The sequence below is a fragment of the Opisthocomus hoazin genome, chromosome 15, assembly GCF_030867145.1.
Source record: "Opisthocomus hoazin isolate bOpiHoa1 chromosome 15, bOpiHoa1.hap1, whole genome shotgun sequence".
Taxonomy (NCBI): domain Eukaryota; kingdom Metazoa; phylum Chordata; class Aves; order Opisthocomiformes; family Opisthocomidae; genus Opisthocomus; species Opisthocomus hoazin.
Genome location: NC_134428.1, coordinates 25,442,101 through 25,458,293, shown reverse-complemented (window position 1 = coordinate 25,458,293; position 16,193 = coordinate 25,442,101). Strand labels below are relative to the sequence as shown.

The window sequence follows — 16,193 nt, the reverse complement described above, 5'->3', positions numbered from 1 at the left end:
GGTGCCCCGCGCTCAGCACCTTTCACAGCCAGGCCCCAACGAGAAATAAGGAAAGGCTTAGGGAGGAGGGTCTGTCTTCTTAAATAAAGAAATAGAATTTAGAAAGCACTATGAATTACATTAACCCTCTGTTAATTATTATTATTTACACCAATTAGAATTAGTTGATGTCATCTGGAATCGAATAGCCGACTGCTATGCGAAGTAGGCCCAGAGGAAGAGCCCGGCGCATACGCATAGTAGCAAGTTGATGTTCAGGACGTGTTTCACCAGCGGCTTTTCCTCCAGGGAAGCCACGGGCAGCGGCTCGGGTTTAGCCGGTGACGCGTTCTCGGCGTTTCCCTGTTTGCGCTCCATCCCGCAGAGCCACAGAAAGGTGCTCATCACCTTCGAGTTCCCCTGGGCGTTAGCCGTACCTAAAAAGACAGTCAGTAGTGAGGAGCGAATCCCACCCACAAAGCACGTCCCGTGTCAGTGTGGTCCTGTGCAAAGGGGTTTGATGCCAAAAAGCACCAGTGGTCTTTAAAGGAGTACGCTAGCTACGCTGAGGTGTAGGAAGCCCTGCGGGTAGCATCTTTGGGGGCCTGTAGTACCGATTTCATTCCTCCCTGGAGGTCTGAGCTCAAGTTCTGCTGTTCCCAACACTTCATAAACGGTAACAGTAGACCAGACCTAAAAGCTCAGCGGTAGCTGCTCGGTGCCCGGCAGCTTCCTCTTGCAAGTGCATGCTCTGGTCCCTTTGGGGTTACTCCACGCCACGCGTGTAAATGGGATTTCCCCAGCCCTGGCGCGGGTCAGGGCACGCACGGCGTACTGCTGGGAAGGCAGCGCTTGTGCACGACGAGCGTGAGACTTCCCAGCAGCGGGGAGAGCTGCACAGTCATTCATCAGCTTCCTGAGCTTTTCAGCAGCTGTTTATAGATCAAAGGAATACGCAGCAAAAGCTGCAGAGCTACATAAACAGTGTCCCGAGCCTGGCAAAAACAAGTGATGATAATCATCGCTGGAAAATGCAGAATGCGTTGCTGTGCGTGTTTGTACCTAATACCGACAAGTACAAGTTTTAAAAAATGTAAATCCTCCTTCACTGATCTGTCAAGAACTCCGCCCAGGGCTCTGGGATCTCCCTGCTGCTAGAGTCGGTCAGAAAACACCACTGAAAAACAGAAATGGAATTTCATGAAAATAGTTGTGGTTCTCCTCCACCCTCCCCTTTCTCAACCAGTCCTCCTCGCAGCGGGTGCCAGCAGCACCAGTCTCTAGTGCCGGGTAGTGGGCATGGCTGTCTGTATCCCATCCAGCTCCTTCCTGATTTCAAGCCCATGTAACGCCATCAAGAGATGGAAAAGAAACTAAACTTCTGCTTAGGTAACGCTGTCAGGTAAAAACCCTTTGGCATGCCCTGAAGTGACAGAAATCCGGAGGAATTTTAACGTTTCTTGTCTTCAAAGGCTTTACGCAACGCCTAGGGTTGTTAAGTGTGGGTGTTACTGGGTACGATGTCGGAGCACTTACATTTATTATCATTTGAACTATTTTCAGAAGCAATGCTTATATCAATCTGGAGAGCTGGGCGCTCAGCTTCACACACTCCTTTTGCAGCGTCAGGGGAAGGGCTGACTGCTAGGTCTGTCTTGACTGGCAGATCCCCACGTGTGAACCAGGTAAGCCGACTTATCTGATGGCATGAAGAGTGGTGTTAAAGAAAACTGCTTGCACGGTGGTTTAAAGGACTACCTCAGCAGTAGAGCAGCCTGCAGAGAGAACACTTAGAGGGGCCGAAACCTGTTCTCCCACCCTGTTGGAGCAGGGGAACAGCCAAGGGCTCAGCGGGTGACTACCGAAGCGATGGCTATCACCGGCACGTTGGGTTTGGTTTCATCTGGAGCACCGTGGCTGTTTGTACGGCTGCACTCGCTGAAGGACGGCGTTCTTCTCTCTCTGTTACTGCGGAGGAGACGTGGGACCACCGCTGGACGCAGACTGAGAGCGGGTCAGTGAAGGGAGCAAAAAGAATGGAAACTGTGGCCAGGGAGGAATGATTCAAAGAACTGGGGTTGTCGAGAGAAGAGGAGACAGGTGGGAGATATGATAATTTTCTTCAAATATGTAAAAGACTCATTAAAAGAGGGAAGTTCTCGGTATCAGCGATAGGGCGGACAGGAAGCGATGAGCACAGCATGAAGCTGGAAAGATTCGGGTTGGAGATGAGGACAAACTGCTGCGGGAAGGGCAGGCGAGCTCTCGGCTTGCTCGCGCACCTCCCTGGGCACGCTTGCTCTCTGGGGCCTTTGGAGGATCAGTTCACCGGGTCTTTCAGAAAGACGTCAGGTTAGTCCTGTCTCCAAGCAAGAGGATGCGCTGGCTATATGATATCTGAAGGCCCCTCTGGCCCTCCTTTCTGCTGTTAATGTTTTTCTGCAACCTCAGGATATCTATTGAAAATAGTCAAACTGGCACAAACCTGTTCCAGAGGAAGTGTGCTCTCTGCCCTTGATTTCTCTTTTCTGCGAGTAAAAAGGGTTCCTCACTAAATTAGTAAGAGTTGATAAAGATGACCCAGAAGCTGGAATTTCTTGGAAAATAGAGGGAAAAAGCTAATTTGTCACGGATTAAACACACATGTTTGAACTTAAGAACAGCTCTTGTAGCATCTACTGTTGACCAGTTTCTAGGGTTGGGCTCTGGATTTATGGGACCAAAATCTTAAATGGCAGCGGGGTGCTGGAGCAGAGGAGGGACTGCTGTTAGAGGTTATTGCGAGTATGGTCATAAATAAAGAATGAATGGAAGCTCCCATTTCCAGATTATTTATCCCCACATTATTCCCGTGGAAGTAACATGGGGCATCCTGGAAACCATTTACAAGTAAGAAAAGAAAGCTGAAGGGGTGACGCACCATTTCCTCCGAGGGGGGTTCTGTGAGCATGCTCACAACCAGCACGGTGAGCGTGGAGATGGCGGCCAGGACCATGGAGAAGTAGAGGTAGTGCATGTACCGCACCACGCCGGGGCGGGGGTCGGCCTCGCCGCACCAGGGCTCGGGGTAGACAAAGTCCAGCACCAGTCGAATGCCGCCCAGCAGCAGCCCGGTCACCAGGCCCCAGAACGCGCCCTGGGAAAGGAAGGACATTCTCCATTGGAGCAGGCAGCGTGCGTCCGCCCAGCATCCAGGGCTGTGCCCGTGTCCTCAGGCTACAAGCTGGCCAGGCTGTCTCCTGGCCGTTTTTTTGGTGGGCTTCCCTCTCCTCCCCTTTCTGCTCGTGCTATCGAGGTCTGCAGTAGCCTGGTACCTCTCCTTGGCGGGATCAAGGGGGTCATTCATTTCAGTATGGGCAGGAGGTAGAACATCACGGAAATGCAACATCTTACACAGAATACTTCGCAGAGCGATGTTTGTATCCTGCTGGTTGCCTGAACACTGGGAGCCGACAACGTTCTCCACCTAACCGAAGCCTGGTTTGGGAAGACTTTGCCCTTTACCCTGCCCTAGTCATCATGGAGGGACTGGAGCTTTTGGACCCCTGGCACCTTTTGGTTTGTCTCCTTCTCTCCCTGGGCTCACTGCGGCTTCTGTAGCCCCCCTGATGCAGATAAAACCATGAGGCTATGTAATAAACAAGCTGATGGCTAATGAGCTGTTAACAGGCCCCGAGATTTGTGAGGGACGCCCTGCAATGGAGCAATGCAGTCGTCTCACCCCTGAAATGCCAGCAGAGCCTTTGAACGACAGCAGGCATCGCTCCCTCCTGTGTGGGTGACGGTTGCTGGGGCCGTGCAGGGGTCTGGGTGCAGGCGTTCCCCCGAACACTGGGAGGTGGCAGGACCGGGGCCGGGGGTTTGAGCTGCAGGACTCTCGTGAGGACAGCGAGGCCGCAGAGGCGACGGTGCTGAGCACAGCTGGGGGGTTACCTTTTCGTTTGCTCTTTTCCAGAAGCAACCCAGTATAAACACCATTGCCACTGGGGGCTGCAGGTAGGAGCTGATGGACTGGATGTAGATGAAGAGCTGCCCTCCCTGGCCAGCCTGCACCAGTGGGATCCACAGGATGGAGACCACGGTGAGCAGCAGCACAAAGACCCTGGGCAAGAAAAAGGTGCCGTTACTGCTAGCTCAGGCCGTGCTTTTCCGATTGCTCAGCTTGCAAGACTCTATGGAGATCTCATAACCACAAGGCCCCCCTCTAGTCCTCCACCACACCTCTGCGTTGTGCAGATACTACATCTGTACGGGGGCAGCAGGCTGTGAGGGTCCCGAGATGTGTCCCTAGTGCTCAGGCTCTGCTGTGGTGTGCGTGTCCTCGTGGTCCGTACCTGCCGACGATCATGAGCTCCCACTCGGAGCAACGCGGACGGAAGTGTTTCCAGAGGTCCATGGTGAAAATGGTGCTGGCGCTGTTGAAGATGGAAGTCAGGGAGGACATGAGAGCTGCTATCATCACTGACATCATCAGGCCCCTGAGTCCTGGAAACAGAAGTAGTACAGCTGCCCTGAGGAAAGCCCAGTAACCCCACTGTAGGATGTCCTCTAATTATCCTTTCAACTGGGACACATTTTAAAAATGTTGTTAGCCCCGCTGTTAAAAGGCCAGTGACAGGGAGGTGTTAGTGGTTGGTTCTCCGTGTTGAACATCCGGTCTTTATCTCTTACCCAGATGTGACTGAATGAGACCCCTGGGTGCTGGATACCCATCTCTCTTGTTGCGTGCTGTCCCTTGCCACTGTCTCACCAAGCCTAACGTGAACCCCACTGAAATTACAGCTGCAGGGTATTTTCCTCCCTGAACTTTTCTCACAGAGGCCTTCTGGCTTCTGCGTACCCATCAGCGCCAGCACCGCTACCCAGCTCCTTACCTACAGGCAGAAGTTCGATGACCAGCTTGGGATAAGCGATATCAGAACAGCCAGAGGGGTTGCCACAGATTTTTCGGCAAATTTCCGCATCTGCACAAGCCACTAGATCTGAAATAAGCAAGGAGGAGCGAGAGGCAGTATTCCATAGCCACAATAAATCAAAGTACCTGAACAATTGAGTCTACTGGGTGTTGCAAACTGCTTTCTAAGTGAAGTACTGGATATTGGAGAGCTTCCAGCAAGTAACGCAGGACTATCCCAACACAGCAAGGTAAAGGCAGCTCTCAGCTTCCCTGTTTTCCCTTTTTTCCTTCCATGCAAGAGATACTACCAGCACAGGTAGCTGACCTGCCCTGCGTGGCTGGTTCTTCTCTAGGAATGTTGCTCCCATGAGGACCCGGACTGTCCACCCGCCTCTGGCACCGCTCCTCCCGCACGGGCACATCCACGCGTTCCCACCCGGTGAGCAGTGTACGACGTTCAGGGTGGCATGGTAGGATTTCTCCGAGGGCCTCAGATTCCAGGAGGAGTAACGTGTTGGGTGCAGGAGGGACCTAAGTGCGTGGTCAAAACGCAGAGCAGCCGCGGGCAGCGAGCTCGGAATAGATCGGCACAGCCCTTGTGAGAAGGGATCACGGCCAACGCACTCGGAGCAGCGCGTCGTGAGATGCGCCGGGGGTCTGCTGTGGGAGGGCGTGCATGGTGTCGCGTAGCCCAGGAGGTGGGTTTCTGCGTACTTTGGGCATCTGATGCATTGCAAGCTTTTAACTTCTTTGGTAAGCGCTGTTCCAGCTCCATAAAGTAGGCGCAAAGAGTAATTAATGATAAATAGAAGGCGATCTCTCCTTCAGCACTTACCTGGGAAGAGAATCCGACTGATCATGCCCGGCATTACCATCATAAAGAGGGGCAAAATTTTCAAGTAGGAGGTCATCAAGGAGCCTCCTTTAGCGTGAGAAAGGTTTTTAGCAGCAAGGGACCTCTGAACGATGACCTAGAAATTAAGAAATGTGTTGGGTCTACTGCTAGCAGCGAGGAGCCAGCTGTCGGTGATGTGATACTGGTTGCATTCATGCATATACTTTATCCTCCTCGAAACTACGTAAATTTTAGAAGGGTGAATGCAGAGCTTGGCTGTAGCTTTATAATTCTTGCTTCAGACCCTGAGCACCTGACGTAGACCTGAAAGGCACTGCTTGTGTCAGTGAATCTGAGCCTTGCTGCTGCAGTATGCTGTCCTGTGTAAGCTGTGCCTTGGCTAGTCACGCTCGGGCTTAGAATTTTCTTTTCTTCTGCTTTTGTTGGGGACTTCCCGGACCCAATGGCTAAGCCTGGCCGGGTCGGCAGCCCTCCCGCCAACACAGGCCAGAGTCTGAAACAAGCAAAACGAGTTAGAGGAAAGGATGCTACAGGAACGTCAGGAGGTTGCTTAGGGCTTGGGTCCTGCTGGCCCTGATGTAGTCACTAAGAGGGGTGGTAGTCAGACCGCTGGAAAGCTGAAAGAGTGAATTCACAGGTGGTTCATAAGAATTGAAAGGCTTAAGTTAAACCAACAAACATAAAACAAAAAACGTCTTTATACACTGGGATTATCTCACAAACACATTCTTACCCCTTTTTACATTGAAATTATTCCCAACATTTAGTTGTGCATATCAAGTTTTGCATCTTCAGGATTGAAACCATCAGATTTTACTGAATTCCCATCAGCAATAGAAAACCAGTCCAAGCTACGCTGCAAACCCTGGGTTTGTAATCAGATTCAAGCAACCAGTAACACATTCTTGAAACCAAAGAACTAAGCAGTAACCCACCTGATCTGTACACCAGTACCACAGGGATGGGATCGTCATTCCCACCAAAACTCCCGGCCAGGGAAGGTCAGAGTTAACAGGGTCTCGGAAAATGTGAAAAGCATCTTCTCTTGGCAAGCCGCAGCTGCTGTTCTCCTTGCGGGTGCTGGGGATGGCATCGAAGTATTTTGTCTGCAAACCTTCAAGGCCGCCAACTTCAATAAAGCCTGGAACAGGTCACAAGAAGCAGTTATCACATCGTCCCGGGTCGGTAATCTGATTTTCAGTCTCTGTAGTTTGCTGCAGGTGATGCTCCACAAGTGTTCTCTAAAAACCAGAAGCTATTGCCTCTAACCTTGGGCTGGGGGATAGCGTAACGCTAAAACTGCTGGCTGCAGAAGGTGCTTGTTCACCTAGAACGCTGCTTCACAACGCATTTCTTTGGGGGTTTTGCAGAGAGCACTCATGCATGTTTACCACATAAAGAACTACTGTAAGGTTATTTGTACAAGCACATGCTCCCGGAAAATGTATAGAAAGCAGTTCCCAGGACATCAGCTGAGCAATCAGTTGTAACGATCCAGCTTCTCTGTAGCACTGGGTAAAGCTTCTGTCACGGTTTTAGTAATAAAAGCCCAGGGAAGCACTCACTGAAGACCATGAGAGTCACGGCCCCGACCAGCATGATGAGCGTTTGCAGAGCGTCTGTGTAGATGACGGCTGCCAGGCCACCTAGGAGAGCAGAGGAGAGAACGGTGGGGCGCTGGGCGTGCTCTGCTGTCGCAGCGCAGCGGTCGGCGAGCAGCGGGGGCCGAGCCCCGTGCCCGGCAGGCTGCCGTGTCCTGCCCGTGGCGGTGACAGCTTGGCCGGCGCCTGCGCATAGCACTCCGGCTGGAATTTCTTATGTTTTGAATCATAACAAGTCACCATTTTGTCACTAAAACATCCACTATAAGTACTGCTGTGGGGAATACATGGAAAAGCTCCAAAACAAAGCCCGAGCTGAATAAGGAGAAGAAAATCAAAGAGGGGGGGTCTTTACATGCAACATCACTAGAGGTGAGCACTGGGAAAGGAGCAACTTTAATTTGTTTGGGATTTTCTGCTTGCTCCGTGCGTGGCTTTCTTCCATTTGGCCGCCCATGAGCCCTGAAAGGGCACCCGGGACGGACAGCGCTTTCCGCATTGCGCGGCTCGTTGTTGTGTTGGTCGCTCATAGCTCCAAAAAGCCCGGAGGAAAAATGCGCTGTGCCAATGCCTCGAGCATCGCTGCTGCTTAAAGCAGAACTGAGACGCACCCGTGTCTGCTGCGGCCTTAGAAGAGGTGTTCGTTTACTCTTACCTGTAACTTTTTCTTAATGGGTAAGTTATCAGTTGCTTTTTCCCCCCCGTTATCCATTCTCACGGCAAAGCCAGGTTGTGTGGGACACGCAGGGCTCCCATCCCGAGCCAGGGGATGCACGGTGCCTCGCGTGGACACAGCTCGCGGAGCAGGGCCCGCGGCGCGATCTGAAACTCGGCCACGTACCCGCAACCGTGTAAACGGCTGTGATCGCCAGCAAGCCCGCCACAGCGATGTAGAGGTCCCAGTGTAAGGCCTGCTGGATGAAGAGGGCCCCGGCGTACATATCGACCTAGAGGAAAAAAGACAGTTACCCTGGCTGCAACGACATTACAGAGCCCCCCAACGCTGGTGGGGCCGGGGAGCGGGAGCTTCCAGCTGCCCAAGCTGGTGTCTTTAGTGGGACCAGTCTGGCTGGTCACTGCTCGTGGCTCCCCAGCTCCCCGCAGCGTCTCCTCCGCATGCCCCATCCCTCCACAGCCCTGTCAGGACCCGCCTGGACAAGGTCCTCTACAGCCTGCTGTAGGTGACCCTGCTTCGGCAGGGGGTTGGACTGGGTGACCCACAGAGGTCCCTGCCAACCCCAACCATGCTGGGATTCTGTGTGCTCGGTCCAGCAGTGTCACTGGTCACACGGGACAGGGAGGGCTGTGACGGAGCCGTCCCAAGGGAAGGGGACTGTGGAAAAGGCATTGGAGCAGGGTGAGCTGGGTTCTGCCCTGGAGAACCAGCGAGCTGGGGCAGAGCGGTGCTGGCCGGGGGTCCCGAGCCCCCACGCTGCAAACCTCCGGGGGTGCCTCAGCCTGCCGCCAGCCCCGGCACCGCTCGGCCACGACGCGAATTCCTCCCAGCGGGACAATAAGGAAGAGTGTCCTCGGGGCTGGGAGCCAGCCCTGAGCAGCCAGCTCTGCGGCTACGTGAAAATGCCGCCGTTTAGGAGAGCTTTAGGACAGGCAAATTGCAGACCGCAGAACGACAGACAGATAGAAAAGCATCGGAACGATCCGTCCTCTCTCAGGAATCAGATCATCAGAGATTTGCATCAAATGGCTGCTTCTTTCTAGAGGAGACCCTGAGCCCAGCCCCTCGGTGCCAGCTAGCTGGCATCCCTTCCCGAGGGGCACACAGGCGGGCGTGTGTCCCGCTTTGGCCCCGTACGCACAGAAGAAGCCCTCGCTGGCAGGGACCTGCCTGTTTTCGCAGCCGCGTGTGCTGCTGCTCGGTTAATGAACAGCGAGCGAGGCGCTGCGCGAGGGCGCGTTCGGTTATTTATTCAAGGCACGACAGCAAGCAGGTGCAATAAATCCCTACACCCTTTTCCCCTAAACGCATGGCAGCTCCTACGCTCTTCTTCGTCCTGCACACAGCAGCGTTTGGCGTCTGCATCGGTGATAAACGTGCACAGGGGAGAAACTGGGTAAGCTGCCAGACGTACAAAATCTAACGACGAGCGCATCCGCGCTCACAGCTGAACTTTTCAAGGAACTATTGCTCAGGACATGGACGCCTGGCTTTCCGTCCTGCTGTGGCAAGAGTTCAGGTCCTTCATGGGGAAAAATAGAAGTTATTCTTTTTGTGTAGGTTCTCAGAGCAGCTGTAGTCTCTGTTCCTCAGATACTTTGCTAACCCACCCTTTTCTGCTAATATCAGGAAGGGGCAGTCGCTGCATTTCTCAGCCTCGCTGATCCGCACGTGTTCCCAAAGTGAACCAAATTCAGCTCCACTTTTTTCTACTTACTGATATTTTGGTGAAGATATAGATGAACAAGTAGAGAATCGCCAGGAACATCTGAATTCTTTTGCCTCCGAAACGTCTCCGCAGGTACTCGGGCATGGTGGTGACCTGCGCGAGAGAGGCCCCGTCAGGGACGGTGGTCGCTCCCGTGGGTGGCAAATTGCTCGCCCACGGGGCTGGCGTGGGTGGTTTGCACTGGTGGGAGACCAGAACAGCCCTGCCACTGCCACTGTGCTGCTGTTTGGTTCTCAGTTGCCCACTTAGGCCAGCACAACAGCTTAGCACTGCCTTTGCTGTAAAGTCTGGCACAAGGCTCGCTGTAAACTGCGATACGAGAGCTTCCATCCACCTCTTTGGGAGATGGAGCAACTCTGCTGCGTTGCCAGGGGTAGGGGACCGCTCTGGCCCCCACGCCTCAGCCCCCGCTGCTGTTCCCAGCAGCAGCTCTCGTCCCGTTAGCCCAGGCCCCCAGAGCAGCTGGCTCCACTGCAGCTCATGCCCTGCCTTCCCGAAGAAGCACGGGTGCAGCAGGAGATGCTCAAGCCCTTGAGCCAAGGAGGGGGTTTAAATTCCAGCAGATCTCTGATGGACACAGCATCCCATCTACTTACTCCTGCTGCTATGTAAATTGGAAGGAACAGCCAGGCCAGCACCAAAACACAAAACATCCCCTGCAAAGCAAGCGGAAAGGAAGGTCAGCGATGCCGGTCAGGGCTGCAGCCGGGTGGGCTGGTGGGACACGGGGACTGGGTTATCCCTCAGAGGCCGCGAGCCCCCAGCAGCCGGTGGTGACTTCTGGCTGATGCAGCAGGAGCCTGTGGAGCTGCCAGACCTATACCCTCGTGCGGCGACTCGTGGGTGTTGGTGTTGCCCTGTACGGCACGGAGACGGCCACCGAGCCGCCGTGCCACACTCACGTTCCACTCGTAGGCTGTCGCGGCAATGCCCGAGGCGGCTCCCGACCCAGCCAGGCCGATGAAGTGGCCGCTTCCGACGTTGCTGGCAAACAGGGATGCGCCCACCTGGAGAAAGACAGGAATTCTGATCTGGGCTTGGCACGAGGTGTTGTTCCCAGCCTGGTGGTGGGCACAGGGGTAAGCAGAGAAGCTCGGTGCTCCAGCGCACACACCCCAGTGGATCCCCACCGTGGAGGTTACACCGTGATGCCATTCCCCCTCTCGTGACTACATGAAATCCTTGTCACCCTCTGCCACCTTCTTGTGCCTACTTGCAGTGGCTCTGGCACCTCTCTGCAGCTTCTTTCATCATTCACTGCCTATCGCTCGTTTGTGGACACGTTTAGGACCATCGTGCTTCCAAAGCAGCGCCTGGTCTCTTACGGGGGAGCAGGGCAGAAGGTGGAGGCTACAAGCAGAAGTGTCAGGTCATCGGGTTCGTAGTGCATGCTGACTCCCAGGGCAGCCCAAACGAAACCCCCCACCTCGCAGACCGGCTCCACACAGGGCTGCGTCCGCGACGGGGACCACCCAGTGAACTCGGGAAATCTCCAGATCAAAGCGTGCAGAGCCAGAGCGGCTTTGCCAGCTGGGGGCTGGCTCTCGGGGGGGCTCAGGGCTGTGCCCGATGCCCTGCAGCAGCTCCGCTTCCCCAGCCTCAGATATGGAAAAAAACCCAGTATTGTAACTGGGTCTTTGCAAAACATGGAAGCAATTTTTTTCCTTCTGTTTGGAGAAAGAAGTCCCGCTTGGGCAGAAGTGCTTTCAGTCTTGCTGTGTTATAGGGGCACAAGCAGAGTAACGATACAGATACTTACAGGCCACCAAACCATCTGTCCTCCAGCTAGGAAGTAGCCTTTGACAGTGCTGCGCTGCGTCTTCCACATGGACTGGGAAAGCAGAAAAGCAGAACACAGTTTCAGCAGCCATTGCAGTTGCTCCTCAGAGCATCACCAAGGGGTTTCCCCAGCAGGAGACTCTGTGCTGTCATCAGATGGAAGCGAGGGGCTGCTGGAAGGACCTACCATTGCTGCTGGGAGACCCTGGGGGACGAGAGAGCAGCGGACGGGGGGGCCGGCCGGTGCTGTAAGCTGCCTGCAAAGTTTGCTATCATCTCAGCACACTGGTTAAATATTTCCTGTGATAAGCAAACTAAATCTCTCCAGATCCATGAGGAAGACCAGCAATTTTGGACAAGAACTGCAGATGTCCCTCGTTATTAGGCGCAGCCAGGAGAAATGCTGGGCATTGCAGGTGTTACTCATTGACTCCTGTTCTTCAGGGATTTCAGATAGGTTCGTGCAACGCCATGGGAGTTATGCGCCACGTTTGAAGGGAGCAACTATTCCTCTCTGCCTCAGGACAGACAAATTGTGCTTTTGCTATTGCGAAAGCCGTGCCAAGAGGACATCCTTCTGCCTTAATTATACATGAACAGTATTTTTAATTTACGGAATCTGCTGTCGAGACCACTGCGGACAAGCACAGGTGATTTATAGGGCAGCGATTCCTTCCTGGATGAACAAAACATTATTATTAGCAATACTTTGTACTCAGACGACCTCTGCCTTACTAGGGCTCTCAAAACCTTGGCAACCAGGAGAGCTGAGCAGCCCTCCTCTGCAGCAGTGAGGACGCTTCCCAAGGCTGAGGTGAGGAAAAGGACCTGTAAACTCTCTCCTTCCACTTGTTCAGTTGAACCCAGTGAAGTATGGCCAGGTTCAAGGCAAAGTAAAATAACCTGAGACCCAGACAGCCACATTTTTAAGTATAACAGGGCACACACGGAAGCTTCTAACGGTGTCTGCTTACCCACAGCCCAACTGCGAGGACAAACACGAAGTACAGCACGAGAACAGCAATGTCTATGGAGTTCAGCGTCTTCTGGGGAAACACATCCCACGGGGCTGTCGCAGAGGACGGGGTGCTGCTGGTGGTCTCCATGGCTCCCTTTGCAGACCGAGTGCTGCCTTGTCTTGGTGCGTATATCTGTTAAAAAATGGGTGACGTGGTTAGGAGAGGACGCGGCAGCACCGTGAAGGTGTTGACTGTTTCTTGAGTCATTCAGGGGTTATCGGCTCTGTGGCTCTGGCTGCGGCGCTGCTCGTGCCGGAGCCGTGCCGAGGGCTCTTGGCTCTGGCATTTGCCTTCACCCGTGATTCCTTGCTGTGATGTGGAGATGCTGGCAGCAGGCAGGACAGCGTGGGCTGGGTGGGTTTCCTTTGCAGGGGAGAATTGTCTAACTGGGGGAGAAGTGGGTGCGTTAGAGGAGGTGTAAAGGGCTGAAACAGCCGGAGGAAAGGACCAGGAGAGATGGACATAGCCTCTGGCTCACGGGTGTGGGCAGCAAGCACCACTGGTAGACGATGCAGCAGTGCGGGGCCGGCACCGAGCGGCAGAGGAGCCGGAGCCGGGGCTCCCTCCTGCACAGCAGCCGCAGAGACGTTTCCTGCAGGCGAGGCACTCGTGTGCTTCCCACAGGAATAAAAACTCGTTTTCTTGTCCAGAAATGCCTGACGAGGAGACGTGGCCCCACCGAGGGACCCCTGCGAGGGCTCTCTCGACCCCTCCGGAGCACCCCACGGTGCCAGGCTGCTGCCCTGTGGCAGAAGGGACAGGATAAAGTCCACGCAAGGAGGCCGGTCAGGTATCTGAATTAATGCAGTTCCTCCTCGTTTCCTCCTCCTGCCATCAGCCAGCCTTGGCCCCGCTCTGAGGGCAGCACAGGAGGCGAGCGGGTGTCCCTGGCTCGGTGGTTGGCCATGTCAGTCACCAGGGACCCCCGAGCCCAGCACCTCATCACCGCGCTCCAGCCACGGAGCAGGGTCGGGAGCATTTCTCTTACCCTGCTGAGCCGAGGAGGAGGTTCCTCCGCAGAGGAGCAGAGCCGGCACTCCCTGGCCCTGGCGTGGCCTCGCAGCCGGCTCACCTCTGCGTCCAGCCCCGGTATCGCCGGGATGGCTGGGCTGGTGTCTGCTGGTCCTTGTCCTCCTCCTGCCTATGTCTCTGGCCAGGTCCTTTGGCCTCTCTTGCCCTTGTAAGGCAACACTTATAAGCTCCCTCTTGCCAAAAGGCTGAAGAAGGTGGGGCGAAGGGTGGCCTGCACCAGCCCCGGGGCTCCCGGTGTGGACAGTCAGATGACAAGCAGTCGAACAAGTTCTTCCTCTGGACACCTGGCACGCAGCAAAGCACAGCCCGGAACAGCCGCCCTGTCCCTCGGCCGCGTGTTTCACAACCTCGGCCGGCTTCGCCCCTTCGTCAGCGCGTCGAGCTGCGGCGGGAGCCTCCCCGCAGCTCCCTGCGCCCTGAAGGCTCTGCTGCTCTGCGGGCTCTGCTGCCCCGGCGTGCGAGAGAGCCGGGGATGGAGGAGACGCGGGGCTTCTGCTGCTGGGCAGTGCTCAGGAGGGCACTGCCCTGAGTCCCCAGTACCCCCAGTCCTGCAGCGCGGGCTCTGCTGGAGCAGGGCTGCGGGGCTCGCGCAGTCACGAAAAGGTCGGGTGACACACGAGGAGTTTTCCAGCGGCAGATACCGCTCCATCACCCGCTTTCCACAGCTGGGGGGTTGTATCCCGAGACGGCCGCAGCCTCCAGCGCGAGAGCCAGAGACGGTACAGAGCCATGTTCTGGTTGGGTGGCAGCGGTGGCAGCGCCAGGTGGGACCAGGGGCTTGCAGCACCTTGGCAGAGCCCTTGCAGTGCCTGATGGAGCTCCTGGATCCCACTGAATTCCTCGGGAGCTTCAGCCTTGCCAGCATGCAGGACACTGATGATCAGAAGACCAGTGCTAGCTTACCTCCTTCAGAGGCAACAGATCTTGGCTGTGGCTGAGTTTTTACTGACGTGTTTAATCTCTAACTAGGAAAAGGAAAACAGGGTTTGGTATGCCGGCCTTGGGAAGTTGCTAACCCTGCTCTAACACCTCCTACTTTCTCTTTCACAGCGCTGGTACTGTTTGAGAGGCTTCCCACCTCAGGGCCCGCAGGCAGTGCGGCCAGCGCCGTGAGCTGCGTAGGCTCAGCCTCCCGTGGGGTTCAGCCACACGTGCGGGAGAGCATCGGGTCTTTCCTCTGAAACCCGTGCGGATTTGGGGCAGAGCTCTGCAGGCATTTGCCATGCCCGTTGGTAAAGAAGAGAAACACGGGATACACTCCAGGGGAAATTCCCAGAGCTGGCTACAGGTGCCCGGTTAAAGCTCCTCTGGCAGCGCCCGGAGCCGGGGCTGAGGCTGGAAAAATACTCGGATTTCAGATCCTAACTCTGCCACAGCCCAGTGGAAATTTTGCCCCTGTTGTGAATTCAGCTCACAGCCCGGTCTCCCTCGGTTCCTGGCACAGGCTGCGGCGCTTTCCTCGCCAGAGATTGTGAGGAAGGAACATCCGTGGCATTGAAATGAAGCCGCTGAAGCCAGCTCTTTATCAATGGTCCCGGGAGAGACGCAGCCCACGTGGGTCTCGAGGAACCCGTCGGGACTGTATCGCTCTAAATGCCTCCTCAACGGGATGTTTTTAAGCATTCCCAGGTCCGTCCACCTCCGAAAGTCACCACCGCTCGCCGGGGCCGAAACGCAGCCCAGCAGCAGCCCCGAACCCACGCGGCAACCGGAGCTCCCCGACTCGAGGTAGAAGCTGAAAGGGAACTTACTGCGCTCAGCTGGGTCTCATTCTGCTCCCCGCGCCGGGCACCGCCAAGCCTCTGCCAACTGACAGGCAGCTTAAATATTGCCAGAGAATCGGGATTTGCCAGCGGAGCTGTTAGTGGTGTCACAAGGAATGAGAAGGAATATTTATAGTCAAAGTTAAACTAATTGCCCGAAGTTACTCTTTCGGTCTCCCGTGGCTCTGTGAGAAGTGTATGATTGTCACTATCAGGGCTCATGGGTCAAACTCCACCGAGTGCCATCTCTGAAGCAATCTGCGCAGCGAGAGCAGGGACGAGTGACAATACAGAAATCCCTGCTGGTGTCCTCTGAAGCTGTCAGCCCGCGACGCAGGGGGGAGCTGCCAGCTAGTCCCGTCTCGAAGTTTATGCCCAAGCCTTGGGAAGGGCAGAGCTCGTCTGTGGGCCGGGGTTCGTAGCGCATTTCGGAACCTGTCTGCTAATCCCTGAACTGGGTTCCCTGCGGGGACCAGGCTGGAGGTTTTGGCTTCAGCATCACCTGTCTGAAAAACCTCAGAAACACTCACGGGTGAATAACAAGCAGAGAAGGATGCTGAGGAGGGAGCTTCCCACAGAGCGAGAGCCGGCGGCAGGAGGCAGCTCACCCACTGCCGAGCTCGGGGTGCACAGAGCCCCCGGGTTGGGTCAGCACTGCCGAGACGCCCCGTGCCCCTCGCTGGGCAGCTGACCCGCTGGCTGGGAGGGCAGATCGAGCTGCATGCTGTCCTTAGCCTAACTCGTATCCCCTCGGTGGGGTTACCCACCCACGTGGGATCCCCTACGGACGTGTTTCACTGGCGAGGTCTGCGGCGCCTGGGGGAAAGCCTCAGCCAGGACAGGGCAGCCCCCGGCAACGCCG

At 55.4% G+C, this 16,193-nt stretch overlaps 1 protein-coding gene across 2 annotated transcripts; it reads right to left on the bottom strand.

The window, feature by feature from the left end:
• Window positions 1-134: 134 nt before the first annotated feature.
• Window positions 135-15,392, bottom strand: SLC5A11 (solute carrier family 5 member 11). 2 transcript variants are annotated; one of them, XM_075436704.1, is made up of 16 exons: window positions 15,320-15,392; window positions 12,492-12,668; window positions 11,498-11,569; window positions 10,641-10,745; window positions 10,335-10,394; window positions 9,727-9,831; window positions 8,175-8,280; window positions 7,298-7,378; window positions 6,668-6,873; window positions 5,712-5,847; window positions 4,854-4,961; window positions 4,314-4,464; window positions 3,913-4,081; window positions 2,900-3,115; window positions 1,516-1,678; window positions 135-416 (listed from the first exon to the last, which is right to left on the bottom strand). In XM_075436704.1, the coding sequence occupies exons 2-16, from the start codon at window positions 12,621-12,623 to the stop codon at window positions 196-198; spliced, it is 2,031 nt and encodes a 676-aa protein (XP_075292819.1). In that variant the 5' UTR covers window positions 12,624-12,668; window positions 15,320-15,392; the 3' UTR covers window positions 135-195. The 2 variants fall into 2 exon arrangements, with proteins under 2 accessions (XP_075292819.1, XP_075292820.1); XM_075436705.1 differs by lacking the exon at window positions 1,516-1,678 and having other exon boundaries at window positions 289-416.
• Between the last annotated feature and the right edge of the window lie 801 nt (window positions 15,393-16,193).

Bases quoted from the DNA above. Each gene is read 5' to 3' on its own strand.
- SLC5A11 (XM_075436704.1), bottom strand. From the start codon at position 12,623: ATGGAGACCACCAGCAGCACCCCGTCCTCTGCGACAGCCCCGTGGGAT. The intron at 8,281-9,726 runs GTAAGTAGAAAA...TTTTTCCTCTAG, and splicing joins ATATCTTCACCAAAATATCA to GTCGATATGTACGCCGGGGC. The intron at 1,679-2,899 runs GTGCGTCACCCC...TCATGCCATCAG, and splicing joins AACCCCCCTCGGAGGAAATG to ATAAGTCGGCTTACCTGGTT.